The following is a 13,393-nucleotide window of genomic DNA, read 5'->3' as shown; positions in this document are numbered from 1 at the left end:
TTCATTGAAAAAGCCTTAATTTTTAGGTATTCATGAGCACCTCAAACCAATACTAAAAATAAAGTAGCTCCTTGAAAAAAAAAAGTTAATCATTTTTCCAACAGCCACTTAAGTAATACTTATTCTTATTTATTTATTTACCTCTATTTTCACTCTAATTAAACAAACTCAGCATAGATGCTTCTGTTGACTTTTTTCTATGAGAGGGGACCCCAAAAAACAGAATTATATTCTGAAGGGCAGGACCCTGTAGTACATTTCTCCCCCACTAGGTGAGTATTCTAGGAACCCATCTGTATCAGTGTACCAGCTGGTATTGTTGTGAGAGGCTATGTTTGGCTGCAGTGAATTTTTTTGAAGACTCTTTCAATGCATTTGCCCATTCCATAATGGGTGATTTACACGCATACCTGCCCACACTTTGCTGAGTGTTCAGCAGTCTGACCAAAATAGGCATGACCTCATACCCCACCCTCCCTATTCACCCAATCTTGCCACCAGCAACTTTTTAAATATATTTTATTGATTATGCTATTACAGTTGTCTGATTTTTCTCCCTTTACCTCCCATCCACCCAGCACCCCTTGCTCCCTCTGGCAATTCCCCCACCATTGTTCATGTCCATGGGTCATGTGTATAAGTTCTTTGGCTACTCCATTTCCTATATTGTACTTTATATCCTCATGGATATTCAGTAACTACCTATTTGTACTTCGTTTTTTTTAAATTTTTAAGTATATTTTATTGATTATGCCATTACAGTTATCCCATTTTTTTCTCCACTTTATTTCCCTCTGCCCTGCACTCCACCTCCCTCCAGCATTCCCCTCCCATTAGTTCATGTCCATGGGTTATACATATAAATTCTTTGGTTTCTCCATTTCCTATACTATTCTTACTAACCTGTCCCTGTCTATTTTTTACCTACCCATTATGCTACTTATTCCCTGTACTTTTCCCACCATTCTCCTTCCTCCCCCTCCCCACTGATAACTCTCCATGTGACCTCCTTCTGTGATTCTGGTCCTATTCTAGTTGTTTGCTTAGTTTATTTTTGTTTTTTAGGTTCAGTTGTTGATAGTTGTGAGTTCCTTGTTATTTTACTGTTCATAGTTTTGATCTTCTTCTTCTTAGATAAGGGCCTTTAACATTTCATATAATAAGGGCTTGGTGATGATGAACCCCTTTAACTTTACGTTGCCTAGGAAGCACTTTATCTGCCCTTCCATTCTAAATGAAAGCTTTGCTGGATAGAGTAATCTTGGGTGTAAGTGTTTGCCTTTCATGACTTCAAATACTTCTTTCTAGCCCCTTCTTGCCCGTAATGTTTCTTTGGAGAAATCAGCTGATAGTTTTATGGGCACTCCTTTGTAGGGAACTGTCTCCTTTTCCCTCGCTGCTTTTAAGATTCTCTCCTTATCTTTAATCTTGAGTAATGTAATTATGATGTGTCTTGGCGTGTTGCTTCTTGGGTCCACCTTGTTTGGGACTCTCTGAGCTTCCTGGACTTGCATGTCTATTTCCTTTACCAGATTGGGTTAGTTTTCCTTCATTATTTTTTCAAATAAGTCTTCAATTTCTTGCTCTTTCTCTTCTCCTGGAACCCCTATGATTTGGATATCAGAACATTTAAAGTTGTCCCAGAGGTTCCTAAGCCTCTCCTCATTTTTTGAACTCTTGTGTCTTCATTCTGTTCTGGTTGAATGTTTTGGAGTTTTTTTCTGTTCCAAATTGTTGATTTGAGTCCTAGTTTCTTTCGCTTCACTCTTTGTTCATTGTATATTTTTCTTTATTTCACTGTCTATGGCCTTCACTTCTTCTTATATTTTGTATCCAAACTCAATGATTTCTGTGAGCATCCTGATTACCAGCGTTTTGAACTCTGAATCAGATAGGTTGTCTATCTCCTCATTGCTTAGCCCTTTTTCTGGAGTTTTGGCCTTTTATTTTTCACTTGGGCCATATTTCCTTGTCTCAGCACACCTGTTATGTTGTAAGGGTCTGATCCTTAGGTGTTTGCCAGGGTGGGGCAAACCACTTCACTACGTTGTGGTGCTGTATGTGGGGTAGGGATTAGAGAGGGAACAACGTGGGGGAGGGGAAATGAGGAGAATGGGGGAATAAGTACAGGGGTTAAAGAACATAATTGGTAGGTACAAAATAGACAGAGCGATGTTAAGAATAGTATAGGAAATGGAGAAGCCAAAGAACTTATATACACAACTTGTGGACATGAACTAAATGGTGGGAGGGATTGCTGGAAGGGAGGGAGGTACCAGGCAGAGGGGGGGGCAGAGGGGAAAAAATTGGGACAACTGTAATAACATAATAAAATATACTTTTAAATAATAAATAAATAAATAGGCTTTTCTGCACGCAAGAGCCCTATCAATGGGCGTCAAAAACTAGTGTTGTGCTGGAGCCAACCTGCTGAATTTTGGGGAATTTTGCAAGCTGACTGTTAAATAGTGTTATTAAAAAGTAGTACAATTAAATTATATTAAAATAAAGGTAAACAATAAAAAAGACCCTGTTCTAGCAGGCTGGTTTTCTTCACATTCTTCTCTGCCTTCTCTTTAGTAAGCAACAAACACAGTTCCTTTCACTCGGGAAGGTATTGTCCTATTGCCCTCTTTCCCCACTGTGCTTTGCATTGCTACATCACCTGTAGGCTACTCAGCTTTTCACTACTCTATTCCCTCTCTTCTACCATTTTTAGTCTATTTTTGATATGTTCTGTTCAGTTCTTGTCACTCTGTCCCATTCACCGCCCAAGGAAGCAACTGAGAAACAATCTAGACATTGTCATAGCAGTAAGAATGTGTGAGCTATACCTGACACAAACAGTTCCAATTTCAAGTACATAAAAACAAAATAATTAAAGAATATGATTATATTTATTTATACCTGGTTCCACAAAAGACCAGGTAAAGAATAATCACTTCTGCCACAAGCAGATGCTTGAAAATTTGGGATTAATACAGGAGAACAGACGTGTGCATACAGACCACTTGCAGCTAAAAAGATTCATTAAAAATGCACTGGTGCATCTTCGCTGCATAGAATATGGTTTACACCCCATTTTGTGAACACAGAGCCACCCACGTTCTGTTTCCTGAGCAAATACTAGAGAATGCCAGCTGCTTATTCTGCTGCTTTACCTCAGGGAAGAAGTAGAGGTTGCAAAAAAATTTGTTGGCTGATATAATCCATCAGTTTACTGCAAGTTACCCCCCCACACACACACACAAATATTATGTGAAAAGCCACCATGAGCACACGTTTAACATTTCTGAAGGAATTTTGATCATTTAAGAATTCCGAACTCATGCAGCGCCATGTCTGTAATAGACTAGTGTTCTTAAAACACCTGAGAAATTATGTATTTCACTAAATGCAATCCCCAGAAATCATTTTTTTTAAAATTCCGTGTTATTTACACAAAATTCAATTTTTTACTGAAGCATTTGCATCCTTTGTCAAGCATCTGACAAAATCCAGAATAGGCCGCTTTTTGCAGAAACATAAAGATGAGGTGATTTTTCTCCCCAAAGCATAAATTTGGATTGGTGTGTTAAAATAGCTGTAGGGAAACTTTTAGGCACATGGAAAAAGAATATGTAGAGAGTGCATAATAGAAATATAAAATAGAAGAATATTATTGTGTATTAAGCTAGAGCTTTCATATCGAACACAAAACTCACTAATTATTACTTGATTCATATGTGGATTTTCCACGGCTGCCCAAGTTAATGAGCCTTGGAAGCTTTCTGCTGAATCACAGGGGTATCTCTCGAGTCTAATTAATTTCTTGAATGTTTATGGGGAGAGTATTATTACAACCAGAAAAAAAATTTTTTTAACTTGCTCACAGTGTTGCTTTAAAAATCTGGGATTTTCAGATGGACAATAATAAAGTTTCTATTTCAGAATTGAAGTTTTAAAAAGGCAGAAATGGTGCATTCCCACCTCCTCCTGCCACCCCACCCCCCACTCCAAACTGCCACTCCCAGCAGCCGACTCAGGATAGCTGCTTTCTGCCAGTGGTTTCCATTACAGGAAGTCCTTTGGTGATCTGCACACAGGAGAGGCTGCTGGTCACCTCCTGCTGTCTTCAGTCTACAAGCAGCAGGCAATGCCTTGATCTGGGAGTTGTGGCTGCTTTGTCACCTGAGTCAGGTGGTCTTCCCTGGAAATATTCTTCCATCTTCCTCCCAGAGCACTCTGCACTTCTCACAGCTCCTCCCAAAATGCTGCACCCATAGTAGTGTTTTCTGTCTAAAATGCTAGATAAGAATATAAAGGGTTTTTCATTGTTGGTTTTCCCAGGTAGCCTTCCTTAATCTCTAGGAAGTTGTTCTGTTGCAGAAGAACCGTGGCATGAACTTCTGGGACTGCTGTTCCATGTCAAGGAGTCCAATGCTCACTGGCCTCAGTGAGCCCGGACATCGTCCTCACTCAGCGTGTTCTCTTGGAGTGGCGCCTCTATGAAAACTGTAGGGCTAGGCTAAACTGGGGATGAAGTTATCTTTGCCAAGTGTTCTTGTTTCATCAGATGTTAAAATCACTGCATCCTATTCTGTAATGCAGGGCACATCCTACCCACAGTGGAATAATATATTTTAAGTGATTTCTGAAAATGGGACGTAAAAGCTGACTGCCACATGGCTCATGTTTGCACATCTCTATATAGTTATGATTGAGGGATTTGACAGTATAACTCTGAATCTGATTAATTAAGAATGTATAAAAACAAAGTTCTTGCATTACAGCTCGTTCCTTATCTTTGTGTCTTTTACTGTGATGTTGTAGAACTTGGATCATATGGAAAACTAAAATATTATGACACAATGACTGAAGAAGGTAAGAATGATTTTAGAATTGTATGCATTGGCTTTTTTTTCATTTATGGTGTCTGTTGCTTGCCCATTTCTAAGTCTCTTCTTTCCTCTTTGCATGACCTCAGTGACATTGTGTGATTTATTATTCTTTCTGCATTTTTGTCTAGTTTTTGCCATCATGTTTATTTGGAATTGGAGACGTGCAATACCATGGGTGATCATGTTATTCCATTCGAACGATCCAAGCCATCTCAACTGTGTAACATACTCAAAGAAATGGTGTCAGCAGTGCAAACACAAGTACACATGTACTGTGTAAGCATTCGTTCCTCCACGTGTTCACAACAACATATAGAAACACATCCATCCAACACCCTTATAATATGCCCTTAATTTCAGAGAGGGGGACTATATTCAGGTGATATTCTGATTTATGCAAAGCACTAAGCTACCTAAAGTTACTCCTAGACCCCACACCAGCTATAGACCTGTTTCTGGCTGAGGGGGCTGTAGGCTCATGCCCTCAGCTCCCACAGCTCCAGCTGACCCATCTAAGGGCATTACTCTGAGAGCCCAGAGTCACTATTCCAGCCAGTAGAATTGTATGTATTGAGATTCACCCTGTTGAGCTTGGGCATATCATTTTTACCATTTCCCCTGGGTAAATGAAGTCTGACAAAGATTTATTCTTAAATGTATTTACTGATGGATTTCAGGCCCTATCCCAGAGCACAACCTTGCCCCTGTCAGAATCACTGTTCTGGAATAAGTTCACCATGGAACAGCAATTTGGAAATCTTGCATTCCTGTGAATGGAGTTGTCCTATTGCCCTATCTCCCATCTCATCCCACACATACCTCCACCTTTTGAATAATAAATAATATGTGTAAGTTATGGAAACATTTGGGGTTTTTACATGAGTTTTACAGTGATATTGACAAGAAATCAGAAGGTACCTAGAAGGAGAATCTGCTATTTTTATCCTTCAGCGTGACAGATACTCCCAAATGTGTTGCATATCTTGTTTTCAGCTTCTAGTATTTCTAAGTTGCCTTGGCTTGCCAAAGATTTCCTAGTTGCGTTGCATGCAAGAACATCTGACAGCCCTTGGTGAGGGGAAGCCCCTTTGCAGCCCCTCTCCACTCTGGCTTCTGCACAACACCCTGGTCCTTCTCTGCTGCTGTCCCTGTGCTTTCAAGTAACCACTGTGATATTCCCTAAAGCAACAGGCTTTCGGATTAGGATCTCAGACTGGGCCCTTTTGTACACCAGGGCCCTCCCAACAGCTTGGGGAAATGTAGACCCCTTGGGAGTCATCCCCCAGGGCAGAAAATACCTATAAGGATAAGTGTCCCACCACTGAGAGAACAGAAAGAGCAACCCATGCCTTACAGGAAGGCCCCTGTCCAAGCTGCTCTTTTCAGTCTGTGTCTTCAGACCATTTTGATTTTCAGTGGCCATTGGCTTGAGAAGCCAAATCTTGGGACTCACTGACTTTATCATTTGATCACTCCTCCGGTATCTCCTGAGCCCCAGCCTCAGTTTCATGATTCAGGTGGCAGGTAGGTTTGTTAACTTCCACACGACCTGTCATGACCTGTCACTTTCTTTACTCCATTCTGTCCTTTGCCTTCCACCCTTAAGTTCCCTTGGCCAGGGCAACTTCTGCCTCCCTGTTGCCTCAGTTGCCCCATTTCTCCCTTACCCAGTTTCTTTCTTTCCTCTTCTCATACCCAGTTGAGCAAGCATTGCTGTCCAAACGTCCCCTTTCTCCTCCTCCCTACACCAGATCACATGAAAATGCAAAAATGCTACTTCCAATTTGATGATTTCACTTGATACTGGTTGGCCTTTCTAGGCAGAAAAACAGTCAAAATCATGTCTGCAGTGATAACCAGGGCTAGCCCTGGCCCTGGCCCTTGCAGAAGGTACAGCTGTGTTCAAGGGTCCTCACTGATCACCCTAAACATTTCCTGTTCTTCTCTTGACTTTCCTATCCCTTCATGAACATATCCCTTGGTGCTCTGTCCTTAGCTACACATGTGTCCTTCTCATGGTGATAGCTAGTGGTAACTAAGGCAGCATTTTAAAATTGTGTTCTGTGAAATACTAGTTTCGTATCATGTCACTAGGAACTTTGTAACAACCCAGAAAAACAATAATGAGATTGATTTCATAGTTAAATAAGTGGGAGAGCGTCTAAGTTAAGCTAAATAGGTTTCTTTACCATGTGCCTTGGAGTGTTAAGTGCTACTGTGCACACCGGCATATAGTGAGTTGTAAAGAGGAATGGAGTTCACAGTCTTTCCCAGACTTCTCTAGCTAGAGAACCCATCCTTCCATGGAGCCTGTTGTGGAACTGTCTTGGAAATGCCAATTAAGGTGTTACCTTTCACCCGGAATAAGAACCTTTGAAAGATTAGTCTTCTAACCCATAGCAGTCCTTCTCAGTACTCATAGAAAGGATACTTTGGAACAGCAGGTGTCCATCAAGACACATCAAACCACACCCTTTGGCAGCTGTGTCCTCGAGCAGCCAGGCCTGGCTTAAACCTGTGTCCGAGATTCCATCTAAAAGACTTAGCACTAGCTCAGGAACCTCAGACCGGGCAACCGCCATTCGAGACTTCTTGAAACTGTCAAAGGCCTCTCCCCTCCCATGGAAAATAATAACTGTGATTTATGTTACTTCCACATTGTACAATTTAAGGAAGTACAATTAAGATAAGATGTTTGGGGCAATAGTGGACTAGCCAGCCTCCAGGAAATATCCCCCTCTGTGTAAGCATTTCTTTTCACAATTTTAGAAATGTGACTAGCCCTTAAGCAGAGCTTTATCATAATTCCATGTGACAATTATGTGACATAATTGTCATTATTTGTAACTATTTTCAGGGAATTCTCTGGATGTTGAGTGCTGTCAGCTACTTGCAATGAGGCCTGGTTATTTTTTTTTTCCCTAAAATGGATAAAATGGAAAGATGGATTATCTGTACCACTCCACCCTAAGAGAAATCGAGTGATGATTTCTCAAATGTGGAAATTCTTCGGCACATATCAGTTCATTATTTTAGCACCTCCTATGTGAGAGCTACTCTGTGCTTTGGGGGAACAAGAGATTAAAAAGTAGGCAATTGGCCCCATGGAACTTGTAGATGGAAAAATCAAACACAGCAATCATGGGGCCACCAGGGAGAAAGTGATCAGTACCATAAGCATTCAGAAGAAGATGACAGACTACAAGATTTTGTGGAGAAAGTGGTCTTTGAACTGGCTCCAAAGGATCAATAAATATAAGTTAAATTGGGGTAGGAGGAGAGGCAAGTTCTAACCTACCAGGCTGAGAGAGGGATGAATGGATGGGGAAACACCAACCTTTACTCTGTGCCTCCCACCTGCTAGATACAGTGCTATGGACCTTATATATTTTATGTTATTTAATCCTTAAAATGATCCCACAAGGTAGATTTTTATTGAAGATAAGAAAACCAAAGCTCAAAGAAGTATTTTATTAAGATGAAGAAACTAAGACTCAGAGAAGCAACATAATTTGCTCTGGGGCTCAGAAGCAGTAAGTTGTGATGTAGGTAGAACCTGAACTCAGGACTGTGGCTTCCCTAAGCCCTGCCCTCTCAGCTCCACTGTGGTCAGCTATCCAGGGTGGTATGAGGACAGCACAGATGGGCAACAGAGTGGGAGGAAAGACTTGATGGTGACCATATTAAGGGAAAGGTTTGAACCACAAACTCAGAATGAGGACATCATAGAATACATAAGGAGCTATTGAATAAAACGTAAACCCCCACTTGAACACTTTACCATAAAAAGTTTATTTTATAAAACAGAATACTCACTCTTGGACACTGAACAAAATCACAATATTTTGACAAAATTTGTTCTTGTCCTTAGGGCCCTTTTCCTTTTGTCCTTGTCTTCAGGTGCCCTAGGACCTAAACTGGAACAGCTCCCTGGGCCACGCCCAACCTCCTCTCCTCCCCCAAGCCAATCAGAGTTATATCCACTCATTCAGTTATTTCCTAATGCACAGTTAGTGCCTGCTGGGTCCAACCACCCTCAGTATGTCCCAGGCACTAGACTGGGTGCAGGGCCTATGGAGATTAAAGGCAGTCCTTCTCCTAAAGAACTCCCACTCTAGTGAGGAACACAGTCAGGGAGATGACTGGTGGGATGGGTAGACCTAAGGTGCTGGGGGACCCCTGTGGAAGGCATCTCCACTGCCTCAGTCCTGCGCTTAAGATGACAACTGTCTCATGGGCCACCTGATACTCCTATGTTCACTTAATAGTAACTTGAGAGCATGCTCTGGACGAGACATTTTACTACACTTGTTAGATTAGCGAGCTGCATCCTCCCAAGGACAATATTTTCTTCTGCAATAAGATGTGTCCAGAGATGCAAACAAATGACTTTAAAAGTAGTCTTTTGGTGACCTCAGGTCCCCGTATCTGAGCAGCCACCCCTCTACCTCCTCATGGGGTGATATGGCCTATTCTTGGAAAAGCAATCTCCAATTTTATTTAAATTTAATAACCCCTCATTCATTTCTCATCTGCAGACATGCAAATGTCATGCCATTGTCACTCTGGACAATTCTCAATAAATTGAACTTGACTTCCTTACTAATGTTACTCTAGAATGAAAATATAAGAAGCTAGTTAAAAGAAACAAATTAATGCAATAGAATAAGATGAATTAAAAGGAGAAGAGACCTTATCACCAATGGTTTTATAAAGAACTGCTAATATTTGCTCTTTGGAGATAAGTATTCACAGAAACATATAGGTAGGCAGACAGGTAGGTAGGCAGAAACCCTGACTGATATCTTGCAAAGAAATGCTGTATGGGAAAAGTCACCTTCAATGCATTATCCTAGACCTATTGACCCTTAACAGAAGTCATTCCAGAAAAATAATTTCTCCACTATTTAAAAAGTCAATTTTTGTTTATTTGTATGAGAAAAAAGATAGAAAAAGTTGTAATATTAAGGGAAAAAATTATAATGATCTTTTCCTCAATGAAATTAACATTATTACTTCATGACAACCAACAGCCCTTTTACCAAGCTGAGAAAATACTGTCTCCTGTGAATGAATCACGGGGTCCTACACTGAAGGCAGTCTTTCCGCTAAAGAACTCCCCCTCTAGTGAGAGACACAGTCAGGGAGATGACTGGTGCGATGGGCAGACCCGAGGTGCTGGGGGACCCCAGTGGAAGGCATCTCCACTGCCTCAGTCCTGCGCTCCATTGGGCATGTGGCTGGCTAAGTTGAGAAAAATTCCATTATCTCAAAGAAACAAAAGCACATCCAGGTCACCTAGTCTAGCCATTTAATTGATGTTCTTAATTGCAGTGAAATACTTCAGTACTTTTTTTCAAAAAGAAATTGAATTTTGGAATACTATTTAACTGTTTTTTATTGCCCAAGATGTATTCTCTGCAAATTTAGTAATAAAATACATCCTTGCTTTTATCTGTGGCTTTCACATTATATTTTAATCCTTGCTTGAATATGAGACTCTGTTATATACACGATATAGCAGGAGGATAGATTCTGTTGTCTATAGCAGAAAATCCTGATTAAAAGTGGCCAAGTCAGATAGTCTATTTCTCACTCAAGTAAAAGAGGTCCAGAAGCAGGCTATACATGGCAGATGTGGAGGTTCACAATAACCCAAGACCCAGGCTCCTTCCATCTTTCTTCTCCACCATCCTTGTATTTGAATTTCAACCTCAAGGGCACCTCATGGTCAAAGATGGATGCTGCTAGAGCTCCAGCCATCGCATCTGTATTCCTGTTTTGTCTTATTTTTAGGGAAACTTCCTTTTAGATCCTCCCAGTAAAACTCTCCAAAACTCAGTTACATGGCTACATCTAATTTCAAGACAGTTTGAAAATGTAGTTTGTTAAACTGGATGATTTACTGTCCAAATAATTTAGGTATTATATCTTTAAGAAAGGAAAAGGGAATAGATACTAGATAGGCAACATGCAATGTCTCCACAAAAGAAAAACATCACTTTTATATAACTATATGTTGATGCAGAAGACTGAGAACAGAGCAAGCTACACATATGTGAGGGATATGAGAGCCTGTGTTAAGTTTGGCATACCTTCGCAATATCCAAACAGAGATGTGGAAAAAGCAGTAGATAGAGAATCTGAGCTTGGGAGAGATGTCAGGGCTATGGATATAAATTGGGGAGTCACACAATACAGGTGTTATTTGAAGCTATAGAACTGGATAAGAATACCTAGCTAATGAATAGAGTAGAGGAGTCCAAGGATTGACCCTGGGTACTTCAAAATTCAGTGTCTAGGAAGAAAGGGGATTCCCAGCAAAGGAGGCTGGGTTGGGCAGAGATCCAGGGGAGACTGATGTCCCAAAAGCCAAGAGATGAACTGTCCCAAAGGAGGGCAGTGAAAATGTGACAGCATCAATGAATTGACCAATGAGATTGAGGAATTGTTGCAGTAGATAGATAAAAAGTAATGGACAGAAAGTAAGATGCTTCAAATGAGGAGTTGGGGAGTGGTGCTGTTATTGCTACTGAAGCAGTCTAGGGTCTGACTGCAGGAGCGGGTGGTGAAGTAAGCTGGAGGAAAGGGTAGCTGGAAGTGAGTAGGTTAGGACAGTGAGGAACCAAGCATTTCAGGGCCCACCCATGTAAAATTACCAAGGATAGTGGCAGGAGTAATGGTGGAAAGAAAAATATTGAACTGGGTTCTGATGTCTTCAGGAACTCAGGAAGGGTGGCAAGGAAGTCATTAGGTGTGAAGGTGGTAGAAGTTATTGGCTTGTGCCTCAGAGGGAGAAAAAATGGTCCAGATGTAGTGAGGATGGGAGGATAGAATGTGGAGCATTTGGAGAGATGGGAAGCTGTCACTTTCAAGGTCCACAGGAGTAAAGAGGCCTTCAGGAAACAGACAAGTTTCAGCTGGAACAAAAAGACAAAGGGAACGTTCAGAGAAGAGGTTAAGGACCTGGAGATAGATCTATTGATGTCAGGGGCGGGAGATTGAGTCAGGTCAGGGATTTTCAGAGCCACGTTGAAATAAAGGTCTGGATGGTGATGGATGATGACCCAGAGGCTGTGCTGAGTAGACAAGGGTGTAGCATGGAATGAGAGCGATCTAACAATATGTTAGACGTTCTTGCTTGGGATTGGCCCCATAGACAGTGCTCAGTGATAAAGTCAGGTCTGTCTTCCCAGAAGAAAGGAGCTTAACCACTCATTTTTATTATAAAAATATTGCATACATACAGAGGTAGGTAAAAAGCAAACACTACGTAAGATAAACCAATAAAAGCAGCTTTTCCTTTTACCCCCAGATTCCATTCATTCCTTAGAGTTAACTTTTATCAGTTTTTTTTAACATACTCTCTTTTTATCTATACAATATTCCACTCCTGGCCATTGCTTATTAATATATCTTGGAGATATTTCTGTACCAGCACTTTTAGAATTTCCTCATTCCCTTAGCAGCTGCATAGCATTCCATTGGGTGTCTCCTCCATGGTGGGTTCCATCAGTCCCTCGTTGATGAACATTTAGGATATTTCCTTTTTTGTTTATGTATCTAATTAATATAACAATGCTACGTGAGCATCTTCTTTGCCCACATAGTAAACTCTACTGAGCAAGTGATATATATCATAAATACCTAGAAATAGAAACACCATATCCACAGATACACACATTTAAAATTTTGAAAGTTATTGCCAAATTGCCCTCCAAAGGAATTGTACCAATGTACACCTCCAGTAACAGGGAATGAGAGAGCCTTGAACAAATTTAAATAAGTCCTCTGAGCAGACATTCAAACTGACTTCATTACAAAGAAGATAAGCATTTGTAATGTAACTACCTTTTAATTTGCTTGCTTTTAGAAACCTGAATTTTTACCAACGTTGATTGAAAGCCAGAGCGCAGTTAGGATCAAAGTCTTTGTCCTCTCTAAATTAAATGACAAGGCCGTCCCTCCTCCCAGAATATCCAATTTCCACCGCAGCATGTGCCCTTCTTTCCTCCAGCCTGGTCCCCACAGAAAGTCCAAGCAATGCACTGCAAGTTAACTCGCCACCTTCCAGGCACCGAAGTGGAGCCCCACCCGGCACAGACACCATTTCCAGCACCGTGTTGTGTATCATTCATTCCAGGTCTATGGTTTCACTCATTCAGTCCAACTTCCCACAACCAGGGTTCTTTTCTGGGCTCTTAGGAGCACATGTTCTTTGTAAGGCTGGGCCTTATCCAAAAAACACATGTATTTAACTCACTAGTAATTAACCACGTCACTTTTTTAGAGATGTATTCTTTGAAGTACCTCCCTGGGGCTGGATTTTAGGAAGACAGCAGCCTAGTGAGCATAACCAGACCTACCAGCTCGTAACTAGCATCACATCTGTCGGAAAAGACCAAACCAGCTATGTGGGTAAATCCACAGTCTTCCTGAAAACCAGGACCATGGAAGTCTTCTAATTAGAATACATCCTGCTTTTCAAACTTCACTGCATCTTATTTTCATGA

The 13,393-nt window shown here is 41.0% G+C and overlaps 1 protein-coding gene across 2 annotated transcripts in view; it reads left to right on the top strand.

Moving 5' to 3' along the window:
* The window catches only part of SLC24A2 (solute carrier family 24 member 2), a 252,951-nt gene that overhangs the window by 186,750 nt on the left and 52,808 nt on the right, over nt 1-13,393 (top strand). Inside the window, exon 5 of one of the 2 annotated variants that reach the window (XM_024558338.4) lies at nt 4,813-4,863. The exons of the other annotated variant lie outside the window; for it this stretch is intronic. Within the exon in view, the coding sequence (XP_024414106.2) occupies nt 4,813-4,863 (51 nt within the window). The remainder of the gene's footprint in view (nt 1-4,812; nt 4,864-13,393) is intronic. 2 annotated transcript variants of the gene reach the window in all.

Source organism: Desmodus rotundus, chromosome 1 (assembly GCF_022682495.2).
Source record: "Desmodus rotundus isolate HL8 chromosome 1, HLdesRot8A.1, whole genome shotgun sequence".
Classification (NCBI taxonomy): Eukaryota; Metazoa; Chordata; class Mammalia; order Chiroptera; family Phyllostomidae; genus Desmodus; species Desmodus rotundus.
Note: the sequence above shows the minus strand (reverse complement) of the source record. Positions and strands in the feature narration are given on the sequence as shown.